The sequence below is a fragment of the Cyprinodon tularosa genome, unplaced genomic scaffold (assembly GCF_016077235.1).
Source record: "Cyprinodon tularosa strain WSP-4 unplaced genomic scaffold, ASM1607723v1 ctg17, whole genome shotgun sequence".
NCBI classification, from domain to species: domain Eukaryota; kingdom Metazoa; phylum Chordata; class Actinopteri; order Cyprinodontiformes; family Cyprinodontidae; genus Cyprinodon; species Cyprinodon tularosa.
In genome coordinates this window covers 3398261-3420061 of record NW_024038531.1, presented here as the reverse complement: position 1 = coordinate 3420061, position 21801 = coordinate 3398261, and the positions used below count along the sequence as shown (strand labels likewise).

The following is a 21801-nucleotide window of genomic DNA, read 5'->3' as shown; positions in this document are numbered from 1 at the left end:
CTCACAGCCCAACACCATGTAGGATGCTTGGCATTTGCCAGAGAACACCAGAATTGGCAAATTCACCACTGGCACCCTGTGCTCTTCACAGATGAAAGCAGGTTCACACTGAGCACATGAGTCTGAAGACACTATGGTGAGGGATCTGCTGCCTGCAACATCCTTTAGCATGACCAGCTGGACAGTGGGTCAGTAATAGTGTGGCGTGCCATTTCTTTGGCGGAACAATCCTCCATGTGCTCACCAGAATTAGCATGACTGCCATTAGGTAAAGAGATGAGATCCTCAGACCCCTTGAGAGACCATCTGCCGGTGCGTTTGGCTCTGGGATCCTCATAATGCAGGACAATGCTAGACCTCCTGTGGCTGGAGTGTGTCAGCAGTTCCTGCAAGATGAAGGCATTGAAGCTATAGAGTGGTTCGTTCGTTCCCCAGACCTGATTCTGATTGAGAAGATGTGGGACATCATGTCTCAATCCATCTACGAGAGTCACGTTGCACCACAGGCTGTTCAGGAGTTGGTGAATGCTTTAGTCTAGTTCTGGGAGGAGATCCCTCAGGACACCATCTACCACCGCATCATGGAGCATGCCTGGGTGTTGTAGGGAGGTCATACAAGCCTGTGGAGGCCACAGACAATACTGAGCCTCATTTTGACCTATTTTAAAGTCATTACATCAAAGAATATTTTTGTTTGATTTGGTTGTCAGCAGATTCAACTTTCTACAGAACAAAGGATGCTTTATTTGAATGTTCCCTTTATTATTATGAGCAGCGTATATTCACAGATTTCCTTCATATTTTAAAGAAGTTTAGAATTTTATTAATTTTACCTGTCTAGATAAAGTATTGGGTAACAATGAACAATATACTTTCCCCCTCTGTTAATGTCTAAATGTTGGATCAATCATTTAATCTATTTGTCTTCTCACCCATCAATCTGTTTAATGTTTAGCTCTCCTCCTTTTGTCAGTTTTTAGATTCAAATTAATAAGCTGAAATCAAAGGAAAATATTTTTGAATAATTAAAGTACTAAACTTAGAACTTCACACGTCTGGTATCTTTAATATGGGAAAGTGGGACATTTTGATGGCATTTTAAGGGCTGCGGGACTCACACCAACCAGTCTTTGTTGAGAGAACAAGACTAACTGCCTTCTCATAAGTTTAATATCCTTAATCTTGCTTCCTGGTTTCCAGTAGATTTCAGAAATGCACATAAAAAGAGGAGCTTAGAAGATTTATCCAGTTAGAATCATGAATAATTAAGTATGTTTGAGGTTTTGATTAAATGCACAGATGGCTTTGTGTGTTTACTCTGGTTATGTATTCATTCCGTTATTGGGGGATGTATTTCTGTGTTGTATTGCCTGTGTTGCTCTGCTTCCAATGAGCTTTAAAGCACGGGCGCAGCAGCAGTTTGATTGCTAATGGAAGCCATGACACATCAAGCTCAGATCAGGAAGAATTTATTTCCCTTCACAGATTTCTCATACTTTATTCAACATATGCCATTGTGCGGAGGCACGGGAGTAAACACACATTTAGGTGGCATATTTATTTAAATTGGTCTTTTTGATTGAGGTAAACAGTCTGTAGATGTGTTTTGTGGATGCAAATATAATAAAGTGAAAAAGAATAGAAGAATCTTTTGTCTTCCAGTTCAGACATTTCCATGAATTAAGAGTAAGGTCAGGAGTTAGTTAAATACTTCTAACTGTGTCATTTTTTAGGGTGTAGGAGCTGTACATCCAAATTAATTTTTGTTTTAAATTTGACCCATTTCTGCCTAAATTCATGTTTCTGCTGGAAATGTACTGAAATCTTGCAAAAATCACACTTTACTGACCTTCATCCTTTCATATCTCAGAGATGAAGGTCACAATCCGACTGCAGGTATCGCACGGTGTGTCATTCTCCAAGATGGCTGCATGTGGAAGGGTGAAGCAAAAAAAAAAAAGCTCTGACTGATGGAGCCCAGCAGTCCCATAGCTCTTCAATCAACCTTAGGACCCTTCACTACCCAGAACCTCAGGAAAAAGGAGATCCGTATTTATCTCTCAGAACTGGTGACACACACTTCATTTTCTCAGAAGCGTGGTTTTCCTGAAGGCAATGCCACTCACTGCAAAATAGATCTAAACAATCTTTAGATCTTTTTTAGATGATAAAATAATGGGGAGAAAATAAGAAAAACAACTTCCACTTCCATGTTTCAGAAAAAGATTGCCTTTTCCAACTTGAGGCTACAGAGTTCCTGTTGAACTATGAAATGAAACAAAGCCCATCTATATCAGCTCAGCAGATGCTGCTTTTGAACTTTCATACACAACCTTAAGGCTACTTCTAAATGCTCCTCCTGTTGAATTTATTTTCTTTCTCTGGATGTTGTTGTTGTTGTTGTTCTCATGTTGAGCTAAAACAACCTAAGGCAGATGAAACCAACTCTGATGTTTTTCTGCTAATGCATTGTTTATGCAAATAAGAGATAATTCTTTCCATTTGTTTTGCAGGAAACCCCAAGAGCTGGATCTGGACGTTATAAGAGGTGAGAGTCTTATTTAAAATTTGGAGAAGTTCAAAGTCTTATGTTTTCTGACAAATCTGTCAAGAGAGCGAATAGAAGCCTGGAGATAATAACTGCTAGACTTTATCTGAAATTGTTGGACTGTTTAGATTTCAGTGACATTTTCTTCCCTCAAAGCTTGTTTCTTGCTGTTATGGTTCAAAAAGGATGATGGCTAATGGCTGTTTTTTGAACAGTAGCTGACAGGACACCATCTGGACCTATGACACTTTGTTCAGGGCATCACTTCCATGCTGTGGCAGGCATGCGGTGCTGAAAGTAAATGGCTTGCTTTGAAAGGTTTGGTGGAAAATGACTGGGTCAGTTGGGTTTAGCTTCGCTTCGGCATTTGATGAAAGGCTCTAACTTTTTCCTCTCATGGACATCTACGGGCATTATCTTTGTATCCATTCCTACCACATATGTTTCCCTTTTAGCATATTGTTCAGTTTGTTAAGAGGTTTCCTTACTTTTTCCCTTTGCTTTTACTATCAAGTATACAGTGCAATAATTATTCCTTTTGCTGCCTGTGCAATCAAAGTGAGCAGTTGTAGTCCATCCCAAATCCCATTTCTCAGGCAGACATCCAATCTGTCTGTGTAATTAGGGCTTCTGCCCCATCAGCTGGCCTTGCTACACTTGGACGCTCTGCAATCCTGCAGCAGATAACCTGCCAGGTGGGCTGGGCAGTATGAGAGGGCTAAGAGAGAGACAATACAAAGCACTTTGCAATTTACAGGTGCTGGTCATAAAATTAGAATATCATGAAAAAGTAGATTGATTTCAGTAATTCCATTTAAAAAGTGAAACTTGTATATTATATTCATACATTACATACAAACTCATATATTTCAGATGTTTATTTTGTTTAATTTTGATGATTACAAATGACAACAAATGAAAATCCCAAATTCATCATATCAGAAAATTAGAATATTACTGAAGACCAATAAAAACAAAGGATTTATAGAAATGTTGGCCAACTGAAAAGTATGAACATGAAAAGTATGAGCATGTACAGCACTCAGTATTTAGTTGGGCCTCCTTTGTCCTGTATTACTGCAGCAATGCGGCGTGGCATGGAGTCGATCAGTCTGTGGCACTGCTCAGGTGTTATGATAGCCCAGGTTGCTCTAATAGTGGCTTTTAGCTCTTCTGAATTGTTGGGTCTGGTGTATTGCATCTTCTTCTTCACAATACCCCATAGATTTTCTATGGGGTTAAGGTCAGGAGAGTTTGCTGGCCAATTAAGAACAGGGATACCATGGTCCTTCAACCAGGTACTGGTAGCTTTGGCACTGTGTGCAGGTGCCAAGTCCTGTTGGAAAATGAAATCTGCATCTCCAAAAAGTTGGTCAGCTGCAGGAAGCATGAAGTGCTCTAAAACTTCCTGGTATGTGGCTGCGTTGACCCTGGACCTCAGAAAACACAATGGACCAACACCAGCAGATGACATGGCACCCCAAACCATCACTGACTGTGGAAACTTTACACTGGACTTCAAGCAACGTGGATGAAGTGCCTCTCTTCTTTTCCTCCAGACTCTGGGACCTTGATTTCCAAAGGAAATGCAAAATTTACTTTCATCAGAGAACATGACTTTGGACCACTCACCAGCAGTCCAGTCCTGTTTCTCTTTAGCCCAGGCAAGACGCTTCTGACGCTGTCTGTGGTTCAAGAGTGGCTTGACACAAGGAATGCGACAGCAGAAACCCATGTCTTTCATACGTCTGTGTGTGGTGGTTCTTGAAGCACTCACTCCAGCTGCAGTCCACTCTTTGTGAATCTCCCCCACATTTTTGAATGGGTTTTGTTTCACAATCCTCTCCAGGGTGCGGTTATCTCTCTTGCTTGTACACTTTTTTCGACCACATCTTTTCCTTCCCTTCGCCTCTCTATTAATGTGCTTGGACACTGAGCTCTGTGAACAGCCAGCCTCTTTAGCGATGACCTTTTGTGTCTTGCCCTCCTTGTGCAAGGTGTCGATGGTCGTCTTTTGGACAACTGTCAAGTCAGCAGTCTTCCCCATGATTGTGTAGCCTATAGAACTAGACTGAAAGACCATTTAAAGGCTTTTGCAGGTGGTTTGAGTTAATTAGCTGATTAGAGTGTGGCACCAGGGGCCATCAATTTTGAACCTTTTCACAATATTCTAATTTTCTGATATGATGAATTTGAGATTTTCATTTGTTGTCATTTGTAATCATCAAAATTAAACAAAATAAACATCTGAAATATATGAGTTTGTATGTAATGTATGAATATAATATACAAGTTTCACTTTTTAAATGGAATTACTGAAATCAATCTACTTTTTCATGATATTCTAATTTTATGACCAGCACCTGTACTGCCTTTAAAACATTCGGATTCACAGGTGTAAAACCACCGCAAAATATTTTCCTTTCATTGGGACAGGGTGGTACGGCTTTAAAATAAAATCTCCCAATAGTTTCAAACCAAATATATATCTTTTTCCTTTCTGTTATGAAAAAAAATAAAAAAATCTATGCAGCTGTATAAGCTGTGAAAAGGCTTGTGAAACAGGTTAGCAAGCCCTGTCATTGCAAACAATGAAAATATAACACTCAAGTAGTGGTATGACACAGTTAACTGGTAAAAATACACCTTGGAGTGAAAATTTTACTGGCTGACTACAGCTCTATTTTTGAAATGTCTGATTTAAAAAAAGAGAAAGGGGGAAAATGAAGTGCTTTCTGATGTCAGTTGATCTCTGGCATAATCTCAGTAGTCAGTTAACTTTTAATTAAAACGTTACCTTTAGCAAATAGCGGCAGGTGTTTTAGCTCTATTTGCTCCTCTGGGCAACCATCATCCTCCAAGCCGTCCTCTTGCAGTGGACGCAGTATTCCCATTTACCAGAGAGCAGTGGTGTGAGTGTTGCTCCCCGTTGGGAAAAGCCAAAGCCAGGGGGAAAAGTTCAGCGGGCTCTTCTCCTCCAGTCTTCATTCAATCTGTAGAACTAGCAGGGAGGGGCTGGGATGCCGCAGCTCTTCATAACCTCAGCACTTCCTCTCTGTTGAGATAATATGAAAAATCAGGTGGAAAAACTTCAGCAGTTTTGAAACCATGACTTTTTATTTATTTTCTGAAACTGCTAACCAGCCTATGCCTATTGGCAGCTTGAATGTATTTATTAACATCGATTTTCCCTAAATTTTACAATTGTGATGATTAGGGATGCACGATATTGGGATTTTGGCCGATATCCGATATGCCGATATTTTAAAACTCATGTAACTCATGCCGATAACCGATATCAATACCGATGTTAAAGCTGGACAAAAATAAGTAGTCATTGAAAATAGCAGTTTTGTTATCCATTTCTGACACTTTGAAAAATAAAATATTCAAATATATTTTCATATGCTGATATCAAATTGAGTTTTAAAAACGCGGTATCGATCTATTTTACTTTCAAAATCTCGTGAAATTTTATCGTTCTGTTACAAACTCTCGTGATATTTTGCAAATTCTTGTGAGATTTTGTTAGTAAAATAGATCTATACCGCATCAATATATCAATATAAAAAAAATGGCAAAATGTAATGAATTTTCGGGGGATTTCGTAGCATAACGATGACATATAGCAATATTTCATTAGTAAAAGGGATTGATATGGTGTTTTTAAATGGCAATATATCAGCATATGAAGATATTGTGATATTTTAATGTATCAATATTTTTTCCCTCGTCTTTAAAAGTTTTTAAGTCTGTAAAAAAAAAGTTTTTGAGGAAGAAGAAGTAGTATTTTTTTTTTTTTAAGACTTTAGAAACTCAGAAGCTGATCAAATATCGGGTTAAATATCGGTGGGGTGGCCGATGTCCGATATTCAGTTTTAAGGCCGATACAGGCCGATACCGATAGGGGGCCGATTATATCGTGCATCCCTAGTGATGATGATTCTCCTTAAAGTGATATTTTTTTTATGTATCATGATAAATGAAAGGTCAACCAACATCTAATCAATAATTATAATCCTTGTCTTAATGATAGTTATTTGAAGACAGGCACAGGAAACAATATTTAATCATACATTGTTTCTCCTATTGGTGCAGATTTTTATCACATTTAGATATTTCAGATCAGGTAGCAGAATTAAATATCAACTCCAAAGATGAACCGTAAAAAAAAAAAGTAGTTTTCTGCTGCATAACCTTTGAGCAAGTGAGCCCATGGCATAGACATTCTCTTTTAGGATCTTAAAGGGGAACACCGTTTTTTTTTTTTTACATTGGCCCCTTGATTTTACGTTATTACATTATGTTCTACTCACCCATATGAGTTTTGTGGTGTCATTTGGAGCCGTTCTGAAGATATTCGGTTTTGTAATCCAATTAACGTCTTCCTATGGGCAACGAGGTAAAGACACAAACTAAACTGTTCATTATTTATTCTTTATGGTACGCCAGCATTCATAACATGTAGGGGAATCACTGTCCCCCAGGCATCCGCGGTTATATTTTTTATATTTATATATTTTTTTAAACAAAGCGGAGTGTGTATCCGTGCGCCGGCTACCATTCATTCATCCTGTCTGCTGAACTGCTGCTAGTTTTACTCACATGCCTGGAAGATGTCTATTGCTACTACCACAGATGATCTCGCTCTCCAAATAGAACTGAACGATTCAGATTAGCTCGCCGAATGAATATAAGGGGTAGAGCGTAGCCGCCTGTTCCCCGGGCTGCCTGTCACAACTTCAGTCAGGCGCGCGGATGGCGTCATACACACTCTGCTTTGTTTTAAAAAAATATAAATATTAAAAATATAACCGCGGATGTCTGGGGGACAATGATTCACCTACACGTTATGAATGCTGGCGTACCATAAATGATAAATTATGAACAGGTTAATTTGTGCCTTCAAGTCGTTGTCCATAGGAAGACGTTACTTGGATATAACAAAACGGAATATCTTCAGAACAGCTCCCCATGACACAAAACTCATATGGGTGAGTAGAACATGATGTAATAACGTAGTCAAGAGCCCTATGTAAAAAAACGTTCCCCTTTAAGAATACGTGGCTCCATTTATGATGGCAAACAATCCAGCTTCTAAAGCAGCAAAGCTGTCCAAGACCATCACACTAACAACACCGTGTTTAAACGCTGGTAGGCTTTCTTTTTTTTTTTTCACTGATTTAGTTTGACACACACCTTCAAAGAACCTTCACTTTTGTTTCAGAAGTTCATCATTTAATTTAGAGCCTTGATGTGAGGTCTGCAGTACTTTCTGTGTTCTCTCATTTATGACCTCAGATCAGTCATTGATGCACTGATGTGGATTCTCTATTTGGAGACAATGGCCCTCATGGTGATTCTTTGGTCACATAGTGTTATAAATTGCAGACTGAAAACTTTTTAGCTCAGAATAATAAACTTGTTTCTTGCTTTTTGACTAATGGTATGTAGCAGAGCTGACAGGCAGCAAATCCAATGTTTTCATACTTTTTGATGTGGCTTCCAGTGAAGTTTCACCCTAATCTACATCAATACCTGAGTTTGTTGAAAGACGCTGGTATACCTGTAGCTGTTGCTCCCCCTCTCCTGCTGAGGCTCCCAGGAGAGTACGATTGCCTCAGCCTCTCACTCCCTCGGACCCAACTCCACGGGATACTAATGGGCCACAGTGTGATATTTGGTCTTGAGGCCATGGATGTTTAGGCTTGGCTTCAGCCCCTGCTGTGCGTCTTGGAGAACCCTTGTTAGGTTTGTTGAGTGGTTCTGGGCAGCACCTGAAACAACTGTAAAAGATGCATGAAAGGTGACAGAAGGGATGGATTTTGTTTTCAGAAGCATTCTGTTAAAACATTTAGTTGTATTTGAAATGTATACCTTTCAGCATGCTCTTCTGCTTTTCATTTTGGCCCTTGGACTTATAAAAATGTTGCCTTGAAGAGCATCACAAGAAATATGAAAGTCTGGGTGTAGAGAAGGAGAGCTTGAAGGACTCCCTTTGGTTCAAAAGCAATGGCTTCTGCAATCTCTGCCTCTTTGTAGGACAAAAAAGAGTTTTTTGTTCTGTGAATGTACACAAATGCTCCCCCTGTGTTTATAAATGGTTCTGTAACCTTCAAAGGCTAAAATACTGTTTTAATCTAATGAGATTTTAATTCTCAATTTAAAATTTTAGACTTAATTCAATGATAGAAAGCTTGATGGTGCTTGTAATAAATAAAATTAGTATTTTGGAGGTTTTCTTTTACTTGCAAGAATTTGAATTTTGATTTTTAAATTTTCCAGTTGGGAGACTTTTGCATGTTAAATCACAAGATGAAGAATACATGTGTTTTTGATTCATGATGGGGTGGAAGAAAATGAATACTGACCATAAAGCTGGATTCCAATTCCACCATCTGTGCTTAACCACTTACATTATATTACCAAAAGTATTTACTCAAACATCTAAAGTATTGGAATCAGATGTTCCAATCACTTTCACAGGTGTATAAAATCAAGCACCGAGTTATGCAGACTGTTTCTACAAACATTTGTGAAAGAATGGGTCGCTCTCAGGAGCTCAGTGAATCCCAGCGTTAAAGTGAGATAAGATGCACCTGTATGGTCAGCAGTATCATAAGGAAATGGAAATGTTTGGGGATGACAGCAATGAAGCGGAGATATGTTTTCTCGAGTGAGAACATATGGAAATATGATGGAAGAGTTTGCGTCTTGCAGTTTCCAGTAGAACTAGGGGTGTAAATAATAATCGTTTTGTATCGATGCATCGATCCAACAGCCGACGATCCGATGCATTGACACGTCCGCAAGATAATCGATTCCTGTTTTTTTTTTTTTTCCTCCGGTCTATTTTTATCCATTTGCTCCTGGACGTTATTCTCCCTCCCATGCTGCGGTGGCGCTAAACCTATTTTGCCCTCCTACCTCGCTTCCTGGTTATACTCTTACAGCAGTGTGTTGCAGTGAGCTTGACACAGACATTTTTAAATTATGCTCAATATTGAAGCGTGGTCTGAGCTACACGCTGTGGGTCTAGATACGGCCGAGGCAGTGAGGAAGTCGGGGCGAGTTTAGTCCGACGACGGAGGGACATGAGGGCCAAAAAGAGCGGAGATCCAGGTGGAAAAAGGGTCCCAGCGTTCTCGTGCACCTCGCTCTTCTAGCGGGTCAAACTTCACAAGTTGTTTTCCGCAATTTCGGTCATAAAAACAAAACAAGCCGGCCTCCTGCCTGCGGCACTGTTTGCGGGAGAGGTGCAACGGAGCGTATGTGGAGGGGGGGGGGGACGTCTGGAGCCGAGGTATTGCATTGCACTCATTGCACTGATTTTGTGCAGAATTTTTTCAGTATTTTTTGATGCAACTTTTCTACTTCTGTTATTTGCTGTTGTTTCTAAAAAAAAAAATGTATAACGATATTACGAAGAACGATATTTCTTCTCAAAAATCTTAGAGAAGATTGTTTATTCTCAGCTCATGGACTTTTTAAATGAACAAAATGTTCTTGAGATTTTCCAATCTGGTTTTAAAACATTGCACAGCACAGAATCAGCGCTTTTAAGAGTTTTTAATGACATCTTTTTAGCTACTGACTCTGGACACTGTGTTGTCCTTGTACTTTTAGATTTGACTGCAGCATTTGATACAGTGGACCATGAAATCCTGATTGCTCGTTTGGAACAGTGGGTGGGCATCAGGGGCTTAGCACTGGAATGGTTCATGTCCTACCTGTCACATCGGACTTTCTGTGTCAGCCTTGATGACTCTGTGTCCTCCACTGCTCCTCTCTCATGTGGGGTCCCACAGGGCTCCGTGCTTGGCCCTCTTTTATTTTCTCTCTATCTACTCCCACTTGGCTCCATTCTCAGGAAACATGGCATTTCCTTTCACTGTTATGCTGATGACAGCCAGATTTATGTCCCCCTCAAAAAGGCTGATTCCTACTCTGTTGAACCACTGTTAAGGTGTTTACATGACCTTAAAGCTTGGATGTCTTTAAATTTTCTGAATTTTAATGAAGAAAAGACAGAAGTCATGGTTTTTGGTGGCACATCTGTGACCCCCTCCCTAGTTGATCTAGGTTCTCTATCGCAATACAGTAAACCAACTGTAAGAAACCTCGGGGTAAAAGTGGACTCAGACCTTAAATTTGACAGCCAGATAAAAGCTGTAATGAAATCTAGCTTTTTCCAGCTAAGGCAGCTGGCAAAGATCAAACCAGTCCTTCAGAGAAAGCACTTTGAGACAGTAATCCACGCCTTTGTGACCACTCGGCTGGATTACTGTAATGCACTTTATGTGGGGATTGCTGGGTCCTCAATTGCTCGTCTTCAACTTGTTCAAAATGCTGCTGCACGTCTTTTAACTGGCACACGCAAGTACGAGCACATTTCACCTGTTTTAGCTTCACTCCACTGGCTGCCCATCCATTTTAGGATTAATTTTAAAATTCTTTTATTTACTTTTAAAGCCTTGAATGGCCTTGCCCCAATTTACCTCTCTGAGCTTCTGCACCCCTACACTCCCAGCCGATCTCTCAGGTCAGCTGATCAGCTGCTCCTGACAGTGCCTAAAGCAAGGCTTAAGCTCAGAGGGGATCGAGCGTTTTCTGTTGCAGCTCCAAAACTCTGGAATGCATTGCCGCTGCACATTAGACAGGCCACCTCTCTGTCTCATTTTAAAACTCTTCTTAAAACCCACCTCTTTTCTTTGGCTTTTAACACCATGTAGAGTGTTGATCTTATGTACACATGTTGATTTTATGTACACATGTTGATTTTATGTATACACATGCATATTTTTATCCTGTGCGGGCAGTGCTTTTATTTTATTTTATTTTATTACTTTTATTTATTTTAGTTATTTTATCTTTTTGTGCAGCACTTTGGAAACCTTGTGTTTATTTAAACCGTGCTATATAAATAAAGTGGATTGGATTGGATTGGATTACAGCTTTCATTGATTTATTTCAAACTTTAAAATTTGTTTAGCCTGTAAGGTGTAAAAAAAAAAAAAAAAAAAAAGAAAATTAACAGATTAATCGATTAATCGAATCGCACCGTAGTGTATTCTTGAGTATCGAAAATAATCTAATCGTTGGGTCAGGAAATCGATACTGAATTGAATCGCATTGATTGATGTAATTTACACACCTAAGTAGAACAGTACTGTAAAGTTTGGTGGTGGGGGGGTTATGATCTGGAGTTGTTTTTTGGGAGCTGGGCTTGACCCCCCTAGGTTCTAGTAAAAGGAAATCTGAATAATTCAGCATAGCAAGACGTTTTAGACAATCCCATACTCCCAACTTTGTAGGAAGAGTTTGGATCCGGCCCTTTCTTCTTCCAACAAGACTGACGTCAACCTAATTGAACAACTTTGGGATGTATTGGAGCAGAAGGACTGAGAGACAGGCCTTCTCGTCAACATCAGTGTGACCTCACAAATGCACTTCTAGAAGAATGGTGAAAAAATCCCCATAGACCCTCCTAACCCTTGTTGACAGCCTTCCCCGAAGAGTCGAAGCTGTTCGAGCAGCAATGGGGAGAACAACTTCCTATTGAACCTATATGGAAATGTCTGTAATTTAAGCTCAGAAGCAAGTTAAGGCTGGTGAAAAAATATTTTTGGCACTATAGTGTTACTATTCAGTGTTTTAATATAATTTTTGTTAAAGCCAGAAGAAGATTTATTTTTAAATGGTCGCATAAAGTTCAGGTTAGAAGTTAATGCAATATTTACATGAATGTTCTTTATTTTAAATGGCTAATTTTCCAGGAAAAAAAGGAAAGTCTAATTTAATTACCTACAAGACGGTGAGGGTTTATGTTTAGACAAACAAAAAACCTAGTTATGACACAATCACAATATTTATTTTTGCAAGTGTCAAGGTTAGGTCATAAACCTGAGGACAATGAGCAAGCTGTTCACAAGAGGTTACTCATGCTTAGAATCTGTTTTGCTGCCAGTGGTTATATAGCATTGGGCAAGGTTAGAGATGATGAGTAACAGAGAGAGTGCTACAAAATTCAAGGGAAGATCTGAAGAGAAGAGTTGTAGATAAACCGTGTTTCTGCAACAGAATAGCCTTGCAGGCTCAGTAGAAATGGGTGAGGAAATCTTAAATGTTTCATACTGTGGCTTTGAAAGCCAAATAAAAGGCCTTGACAGCAACAAACAGCTATGACTGCTGCTTGTTTTAGCATTTTATCACAAGCAGCTACCTACTATGAGCAGCAGGCCAGGCAGCGAACTAGCAGTGTTCTAACTACATCAGAGCAACGTATCAGAACCAAAGCCTGTAGAGAGGAAGAGGTTCCTTTATGCTGCCGTAGTTACAGACCCAGATTGCTGATCATATAGGAAAGCGGCAAAAATAAAACAATTTGAATAAGTTACCAAGGAACTGAAAGTTTTAATCAATAATGAAGGTAGGCTTTAAAGTTAAACAGCAAACAAGATGGTAAACAGATGGCAAATGATGGCATTAAACTGTTTCTGTTGTAGTCGGATGTATTTTCTCTATTTTAAAGCTCAGCTAATTTGGTTGTTATACATCAAAATATTGCTAGCTGAGAAAGTGTAATTTCTAAGCAAGAAGTCCTGTCGTTCTCTCTGGATTTTAATGTTTAGTTTGACATTTTTTTGAAAATAACTTTAAACCAAATCAAAATAATCAAAGCCTTTCACAAGGAAAAATATACAATTTTTGCCATGACACTTGGAACCACAATACAATTCACTTGGTTTTTACACTAATGGGTTATTCTGATGCATTTCATCTCTAGATTCACTCAGTTTCACTTGCAAGTAGACCAAAATTATTTGTTTTTTTATCAAACGGTGAAGAACATAACATTTTGGACCAGAAAGTTTATTTTATACATTTTTGGATCTTCTTGTTGCTGCACGTTTCATAATTTAAAAAACTATAGAACTTACGAATTAAACGTAATTTACCTGTCCATCAGAAGTTTTGCCACCAAAGCATCCGTTTTCAGACCCTTTTACTCCTTCAGGGCTTCTGTTCTCTCCCACTTTCCTCTTTTCAACTGCAACAAAAAAAAGGTTTCTTTTCCGATTAGGTTTGTCAGGATTCTTTTCGGCAATTGATGCTCCAGTTTACAAAAAAGAGTGAACAAATAGCTAAAAAAAAAAAAAGTTGCAACAGCAAACAAATGTAGGAATACTTCTTCATGCTTCGGCATAATGGCGGACCGCTAGCCAAACAGCACATGAGTTACGCTTTGAGCCTACGTAATTAACGCCATGGCGGCACATAAGGACAATGATTGCTTGAAAAACAAGTAGCCAATCTACTTTAAACAGTAGGCAAAGTAGATTGGCTAATGTTTAGTAGGCCCCACCATGGTCAGAGTTTTATTTTTTGGAGGGGGGGGGGGCATAAGTGCAAGAATGCAATCCATCAATCAGGTAATTTTAGACGACTCTGGACATTTAATTTCTGAGAAAAATCATCTTTCATGCCTTTAAGTTTAGCTGCACCTCCTTCCCTTCAAATAAAGGACCTTCCATGTTTCCTAAGTCAGTATATGGTACGGATGGATGGATGGATGGATGGATGGATGGATGGAGGGATGGATGGAGGGATGGATGGATGGATGGATAGTGTTATCTGAAGTCAATGATCCACCTCCTCTTCTCTGGTTTTCCTTAATCTGAGTACTTTGGGATGTTGTCTGTTATTCCTTTCTGGCAATAAACTGCACAACATATGATTCTAGCTGTAAGTGTGAGCAATACTTATGACAGAAATATTTGGAGTGCAATGTGTTTATAGTTTTTCCAAGTTTGCTTATAATTTATTATTCAGCCAGTCGGATAAGGTCTTAAGGGAGCAGAGGATAGCATTTCAATGCGATGGAACCATAGATGACCAAAGAAAAGATTAGAAATGTTTAAAATCTTTTTTTTTTTACGATTCTCTGGGATCATGCGTTCCTATCCAGCAGTTCCTGCAGATATTTCTGTCAATTTAAGCGTGAGCATATCACTATTATTTGGAGATTTTATAAACTTCCCACATTCTGCATCTAATTTTGTTATTAGAAAAAGGTCAACAACAAAAAGAAAGAATATTATTTTTCAGTTGATTTGTGTTCTAAGTTGCAAGTAAAAAAAAATTAGATTATGTTTGTGTTTGGCTCAAGGTTATTTAAAACATTTTTTTGATACATTTTTTTGCAACGTAAAAACAGTGACGGTGAGGTTGTTTGAAGCTGGAAGAAACTGCGTGTTTCTTAATCAGAAGCCTTTTGTACAAGTAAGTTTCAGTCCTCATCTTTGTCTTCACCATGAAAAAAAAGAGAAAAAGGCAGAGTGGGTGTTAATAATTCAGGCCTAATTGAAAGGGCAAATACGCAGAACATATTCCCACCTGTTCTTTTCAAGATGGATGTGTCATCCTTTTGAAGTTTAATAATGTTCCTCTGATTCATACCTTCAAAAAGCCTCAATGTTAACATACTTCACATTTGAATAGACCTGAATGCCTCCCCTTCATGTCCTTCAACTTCTTAAAGGACGTGAAGTTCAAAAACCAACATTTAAGTTTAACAAGGTTTAAATATGGTTTGTTTTATTTTTTTACAGCTCTGCAAAACAGGAGATGGAAGAGGAGGCCGGTGAGAGCAGCAGACAGAGAGAAAACCGCCACAGCAGAGAGGGTGGAGGTGGTAGTCTGGAGAAGAGGGTGGAGGAGCTGGAAAGGGTAAGTTCACTCAGCTGTTCTTCACTTCCACAGGATCCACAGACATGTTGTACCTGTCATCACATGACTAACATCATATAGGGAAATATCAGGCTGCAAACACACAAAGGTTTTGTTTTTTTCTATGAACAAAAAGGTGAGTAAACGGAGCATCTGCTCCGTCGATGCTTTAGGTGAGCAAAGCCGTTTGTGGGAATATTCCCTGCCTGCTGTTAGAAGGTCAAAGGAGGTTTTCTTTCCAAACAGGCGCAATATTATTCACTTCAAAGACCAACACAAGCTGGTGCATAACTAAAGTGTGAGATAAATTCTTTTATAATTTCTTTATTATTAGAAATATTTCATCAGTAAGAAATGCATGTGTATTTATTTAGAAACTTTACGCCTATATGACACTATACCCTAAATTAAAACCAGTAAAAAGCAGCTGCATTCACAAGTCATCTAGTTAGTACATAGAGAACATGTGTGTCATTGAATAGAAGAATAAATACAGATGTTCAATGAAGGCCTCAGAGGTTTAGACAGAATTTTATTGTCATGATGGTTGCTTCACATATTTCTCTGAAGGTAAATATTGCTAATAAAAGGAACCGATTTAAAGAACATCTGTTCCTCTTGCATAGTAAACAGCCTGCTAATTAGACTGAAAGTGATTTCCAGTGTTGATGATAGGATTATGCTGAAGGGGTAGGCTGTATTGTGGCACTATTCTCATCTGATGCTTTTCAGCCAAAAAGTCCCACATTGAAATCCTGGGCTACGGCCCTCCTACATGGTGTTTTCATGTCAGACATGTTCACAAGTCATTTTTTGCAAGTCCAAGTCAAGTCTCAAGTCTAGAGTAGGCCTGTTGCAATATTAAATTAATCGCACAATAAATTCTAATCGCATGATTAATAAAAATAAGTTCAATAATTTGCGTGCTTGCTTATTTCTCCTTGTGTTTTCATCTCCTTGACTGAAACGGTATAGCTTAAAGGTCGCTATTATATCTATGGAATGATCATTATCTTGAACTGGATACATTAGCTTGTTAGACCTAATGCCTCAATAAAGAACTCTGTTCAGATGACGATTTCAGTGCTATGTGCAGTTGTTTAATTTTTGACTTTCCCTCTGAAACTGGTCCGTAAATCCTCCATGTTGTTGGAAGAGATAACCTTTTAACGGCGCAGATGTCTTTTCCTTCTGCGCTGCCACTATTAGACACTCAACCTCTCACTGCTTCTACGGTGAAAAACCCCACTTGGAATCAAATGTCACACGAGTAGCTTTGGAAGAAAGGTTTTTAAAGTCAGCACGGCGGTGACCTGTCTGACTGCAGCGTGAGATGTTTCTGTGGGTCAAATGACTGAAAGTGCTGTGGAAAAGGTGTTTTGCGCTGCATTTATTTTGGTTGCAGGTTCAGTCTTTTGCTCTTATATGCGTAGCTAAGTTCTGATGCTGGTCTGTTTGTTGGAGATTCTAACTTTAGATCCCAGGACATAACCTAAAAGCCCCACACTGAGAATGCAGAGTAAAATGGCACGCACAAAAATAACTAACCTTGAGTTTAACCCTTAAAATAAATCAATGATTAAATAGAATTGCAGGAATTATATTTTAAGGTGTAGGGTTTAAAAAAAAAGAAAGGATTAGCTTTTGGGAACATTTACATCTGCTTTATATTTTTCGGTTTTCTGCACCTCCAAGATTTGTCACTATGGAGACAATTTTATGTCTGCAACAGAAACAGTATAAGCGGGAAATGATGTTACAAAAAGAACGACAGCTTGGACTTTAGGGACAATTTGCTTCAAAAAAGAAACATTACTGTCCACATGTAACTAAATGGATAAAAGGGAATTGGAAAATAGAAAAGTATGTTCTTTCGGAAGTAATATAGCAGTTTATCCTCTTATAGGTTTATTAATAAGTTCCAATGCCAATGAACTATAAGTAAAACCCATTTTCTACTAAAGGTGGAATCTTTCGTGGTTATTGAGGGTTAATTACTTTTTGTTTCTTTTATCATAAAGAAATATAGAAAGAATTGGGAAAAGTTTCTTTCATCTCCATGTCCCTCAGATTAACGAAACTGATGAAATAAGTTTAGTTTTTATCTTCGACTTCTTTGGAAAACTGTTTAATGGTTCTGGACATTTGTCTTTCAGGTGTCCTTTAATTTATATTACATTTTTTCTACGTATGAATAAGTAAAGGAAATGTTTAAAGAGATATGTGGATTTTAACTTTGGTATAATTTCCAATTCTTTAACATTACCCATCTGTTTTTCATTCCTTCAATCTATTCTTTTATTCATCCCTCCATCCTCTCTCCTCTCAATCCTCCTGCATATATGTTTTTCTGTAGCTATGTCCATTCATTCATCCATGCTACTATCCATTTATACATCTTCTTATTCATCCATCCATTCATAAACCGTTGATTGTTCATCCAAATGTCCATCCATCCTTTGTTGTTCCCTTTATCTGTTTGTCATCATTCATCTATCTCTTTCTCCCCCATCTGTCCATCCATTGGGCTTCTGGTTTGTTTTTTTTGGCTCCGTCTCGGTTTCATTGCTGGTAACACAATGAAACCCTTTAGAAACAGTTGCTTTAGATTCACATCAAACTAATCTTTTTCACTTTAATGGCTATAAACAAACAAGGATTTCTGTACTTCGGAAAGTCTGCAAATACCCCGAATAAATAAAAAATAATTTTGTAATTAACATTTGCCTGACCGATAGTCTTAACATATTGTCTGTAAGATCCTATTAGGTAGTAATGATTCTTCTGTACATTTATATATTTTTTTGACTGTATGATAAGTTTGCTGACTAATTGTGAAACTGTCTGTTCTTTAGGAGCTGGCCATTGTTCTCCAGGAGCAATCCAGGTTGCTGAAGGCCCTGCAGGACAAAGAGGATATAATTGAGAAGCAGAAGGAAGAAATCGAATTGCTGAACCTGGTGGGTGCAGCCTCCATCATCCTCATTAATATCAGTAAAATCTGCTCTGTCGTCTGATATTTTGACAGATTATTATTTTTTTGTCTTGCAAAGTGGGCGGCTTGTGTAGGCCTTGAAATGATTTGGCATTTTACTGGAGATTTGAGTGTATTGTTGGAGGAAAATTTTTTCTTTTGTTTTCTTTTATTCACATATTAAGACTGCTTAAACAGAAATGCTAGATTTGGGTTTTAATCAATAAGAAACAGTGCAGGGGTTTATTTTCCTGCAAAAGTAGGTTTTAATCTATGCAGATAAGCAGGAATTCAGTGAAAATTGTCAAAAAAGTGAAGTACTTAAGCATTTGATTAAAAACTTTCTGAAAGATGTTCGCTCTCATCCCTGCTGTGCTATTTTACATTCATTAAAAGTACAGCCAAAAGCCAAACAAAAAGATCATGAAATAACAACGCTGCCTACTTCCCAATCAGAGAGGTATTGTCAGACTGGTGGGAAGACAAAGATTACAATCAGTCACCATTTTAGAGGAAAGATGTTATTTCACAGCTGGACTCCTCCTTAAAAAAAAAGACTTTTGAAGTTCAGCTTAACCAGCAGGATACAGTGTCCTCCTTACTGTTTAATGAATCTAAAAACAGCCAGATATTTCCCTCAGATCTGTTTTTTAACTGGTGCCCCAACAGGTCACACTCAAGTGTCACGTTAATTAGGAGTACGATCAGGTTTTAGCTGACGTCTTTTTCAATTAGTGGGGCTTTCTTTAATGTTAATTATGTGCCTGATTCTATTGATAAAGACATTTTCTGCTTTAACCCTTCTTCTGTTTTTTCAGTTTTTTTACTTTTGTTCAAATTGAAAAGACCACAATTTGAATTTTTCTTACAATCAAACACTAACTATAAGAAGATGAAAATATTTCATTCCTCTAAACCTTTTTACTCAGACAATCAACAACCTAAGCTAAGCTCTACGCTGCCTACTGGCTGACAGAACATCTGTCCTCCTGCTTCTTTCAGAGCAAATTTGGCAGAAAAGATTGTCATATATCTGAACTATTCAGAGAATTTATCTTTTTTCATGTGGAGCTGATCTACAAAAAAAAAACAATCCAAACAGATCAAACATGGCGTTCAGAGATGGGCTCATTTTTGGCTGCAAGTAGAATGAATGCCTTCTAGTTATTATCTGTCCACTTTTGTTGCTATGACGGACGCCTCACAATCCATCTGTAAACACAAAGGCTGCAATATTACAGAAGCGTCACCGATAGCATCACAGGGACATGCATCCTGTTATAACAGCAGGGCTCGATACAAGGATGCAGGAAGAAGCATGAGAAATATCACTGCTGCAGGAAACGTATGTCAGGCAGGAGATAACGGCTCATCCAGTCGGCATCTCTGCAGAGGGAGATTGAACCCACAGACACCGTGGAAGTTTATTTGGATCAAAAAAAGAAGATAACGCACAGATTGTGGATTATATCTCCTCTGTGATAAGCTTTCCAGGGGGAGAACTTCTATCACCTAAATTCGCATAAGTTCAGAGGTCTGTTATTGATCCCGATTAGATCAGATTTCTAATGGGAACATTTCTGAACGTCAAGAGAAAAACCTGCAATGACTTTATTGAAAACAATATTACCACGACAATTAGTATTACTCCCTTTAGGTAGTTTTCTGGATTCTTCAAATATCAATAAGTATAATGATCAGGTGTATTGCACAGAGGGAAATATTCTTTGGTTGACAAAATCTGAATTAAGTTGTTGGTGAAACATCTAAAAAAATGGATCAAACAAATTTTACTGTAAAATATGATTAAAAAAAAATACAATACATCTTGCTTATATTTATTTCTTAAGGGGGGCTAGGATTACCTAAAGTAAAATATTATAATTAAACACAAATTCTTTAAGGTAGCAGTAAAAGTTAAGCATCAAATAAAGAAAAACCTGTTGAAAGTAGCAGAAAGAAAAACTGCAATGGCATGATGGATGGATCAATAAATAATGTTTTGTTGCAAGTTGAGATAATATACTAAGTGCTGGTTGTAGGACTCAAATAGTTTCTGTCCATTTTACCAAAGTCGCTGCAAAGCCCAGAGGAGCTCCACAGATCATGCTCAGATTACAAAATAAGAACCAGTGATAAACACAGAGGTCAGACCAAAACAACTCCTTTTATGGACTATAAAACAGTTAATAATGCTTCTAATAATGCATTTATTTTTTTAATCCTTATTTTTTTATTTCAAAGTCAATATATGCAGCCTAGTACTGTATCTGATTGAATGTGTGTAATTGGTGATATAAAGACCTATATATGCCAATATACCTACCTAGAGGTTTATTGAGGGTCTTGATTGTTTAGTTTTCTGCTGGTGCAATGTGAGTTGTGTAAATTTACTGCGGTCTAGTTTCTGTGTCTTGGAAAACTTCAATTCAGCCAGCAGGCCGCCCTGCCCCATCATGTAGAAGGACAAACCAAACAAAAACTGGAACTTGATATTTACTCAATGCTGTAGATTAGACTTTCAAATAAAAAGAGTCTTGGTCGGGAAACTTAATGAATCCACTTCCTCTGCTGCTGTTTTGCTTTTTTTTTTTTTCTCATAAAAACTCCCAGGGTAAAGATTAGATCGTTTTTTTCCTCAAACTCCCAAGATGTGCCTCCTTAGGAGGACACTTTAATTTCCTCCAACTGTTGTTCAGCTCGTTTTCAACAACAGCACAACCATGAGCAGTGATGGAGGCGAGAATAAATGAGAGGTGTCAGCTTGATGAGAGAGAGCTGTGGCAACTTGGAGCTGCCGTCGTTTTCTCCTAATTGACGCTGTTAATGGCTAATTTGCCGCTATCGAAACAGCCTGACTTTTCAGCAAGTGAAACTTCAAACTTTCAGACTCCTGGTGCCCAACATACGGCGTTAAACATTCATGTTTAGGATGTTACAAACGGTGCTGTGTTATGCCCTGTCCACAGGACCTGGATGAGATTGAAGATGAGAATGAGCAGCTCAAACAGGAGAACAAGACTCTGCTGAAGGTGGTGGGACAGCTGACGAGGTAGAGCTGCTCCAGCGACGCCAACAACTCCCTGACATCAGATCCTGCAGTGTGGCCTGTATCTGTTTCATTTGGTGTAGATTACTTTAGCTTGTCATCATTTAAGTCAGATGCTGTTAATTTGCCCCCTTTTCACCCCCCTGTAATTACTTTTTGTACCCATTTTTTATTAGTACGAAATGGGGCCAATTGATGTTTCATGGTAACTTCAGTCAAGAAGCTCCTTACCATCTGGTTTGGCATCCAAATTTTAGTCAATTTTCTACAATCATCCTTTTTCTGCTGTTGAAATGTGGATGTAATACACTATATGAACCAGCAGGAGGCTACTTGGGTATTCTGGTTTAATCAGTGTTACTTGATCTATTATATTTAGGAGATCTTTATTACTTAAACATGGATCACAAAAAAAAAGAACTGGAGGGTAGAATATGACTTCTGAGAAAACCTTCCATCTAAAAGAGTTATTTATCTCTAAATGCTGAAAACATTTGAAAA

General features: G+C 38.3%; 1 protein-coding gene across 2 annotated transcripts in view; it reads left to right on the top strand.

Annotated features, from left to right (window-relative positions):
- The window catches only part of pawr (PRKC, apoptosis, WT1, regulator), an 82933-nt gene extending 61338 nt beyond the window's left edge, over nucleotides 1-21595 (top strand). For both annotated transcript variants that reach the window (XM_038281361.1, XM_038281362.1), the window contains exons 4-7: nucleotides 2514-2548; nucleotides 15160-15277; nucleotides 18133-18237; nucleotides 21221-21595. In XM_038281361.1, coding sequence (XP_038137289.1) covers nucleotides 2514-2548; nucleotides 15160-15277; nucleotides 18133-18237; nucleotides 21221-21307 — 345 coding nt within the window. In that variant the 3' untranslated portion in view covers nucleotides 21308-21595. The remainder of the gene's footprint in view (nucleotides 1-2513; nucleotides 2549-15159; nucleotides 15278-18132; nucleotides 18238-21220) is intronic.
- Nucleotides 21596-21801: the final 206 nt, after the last annotated feature.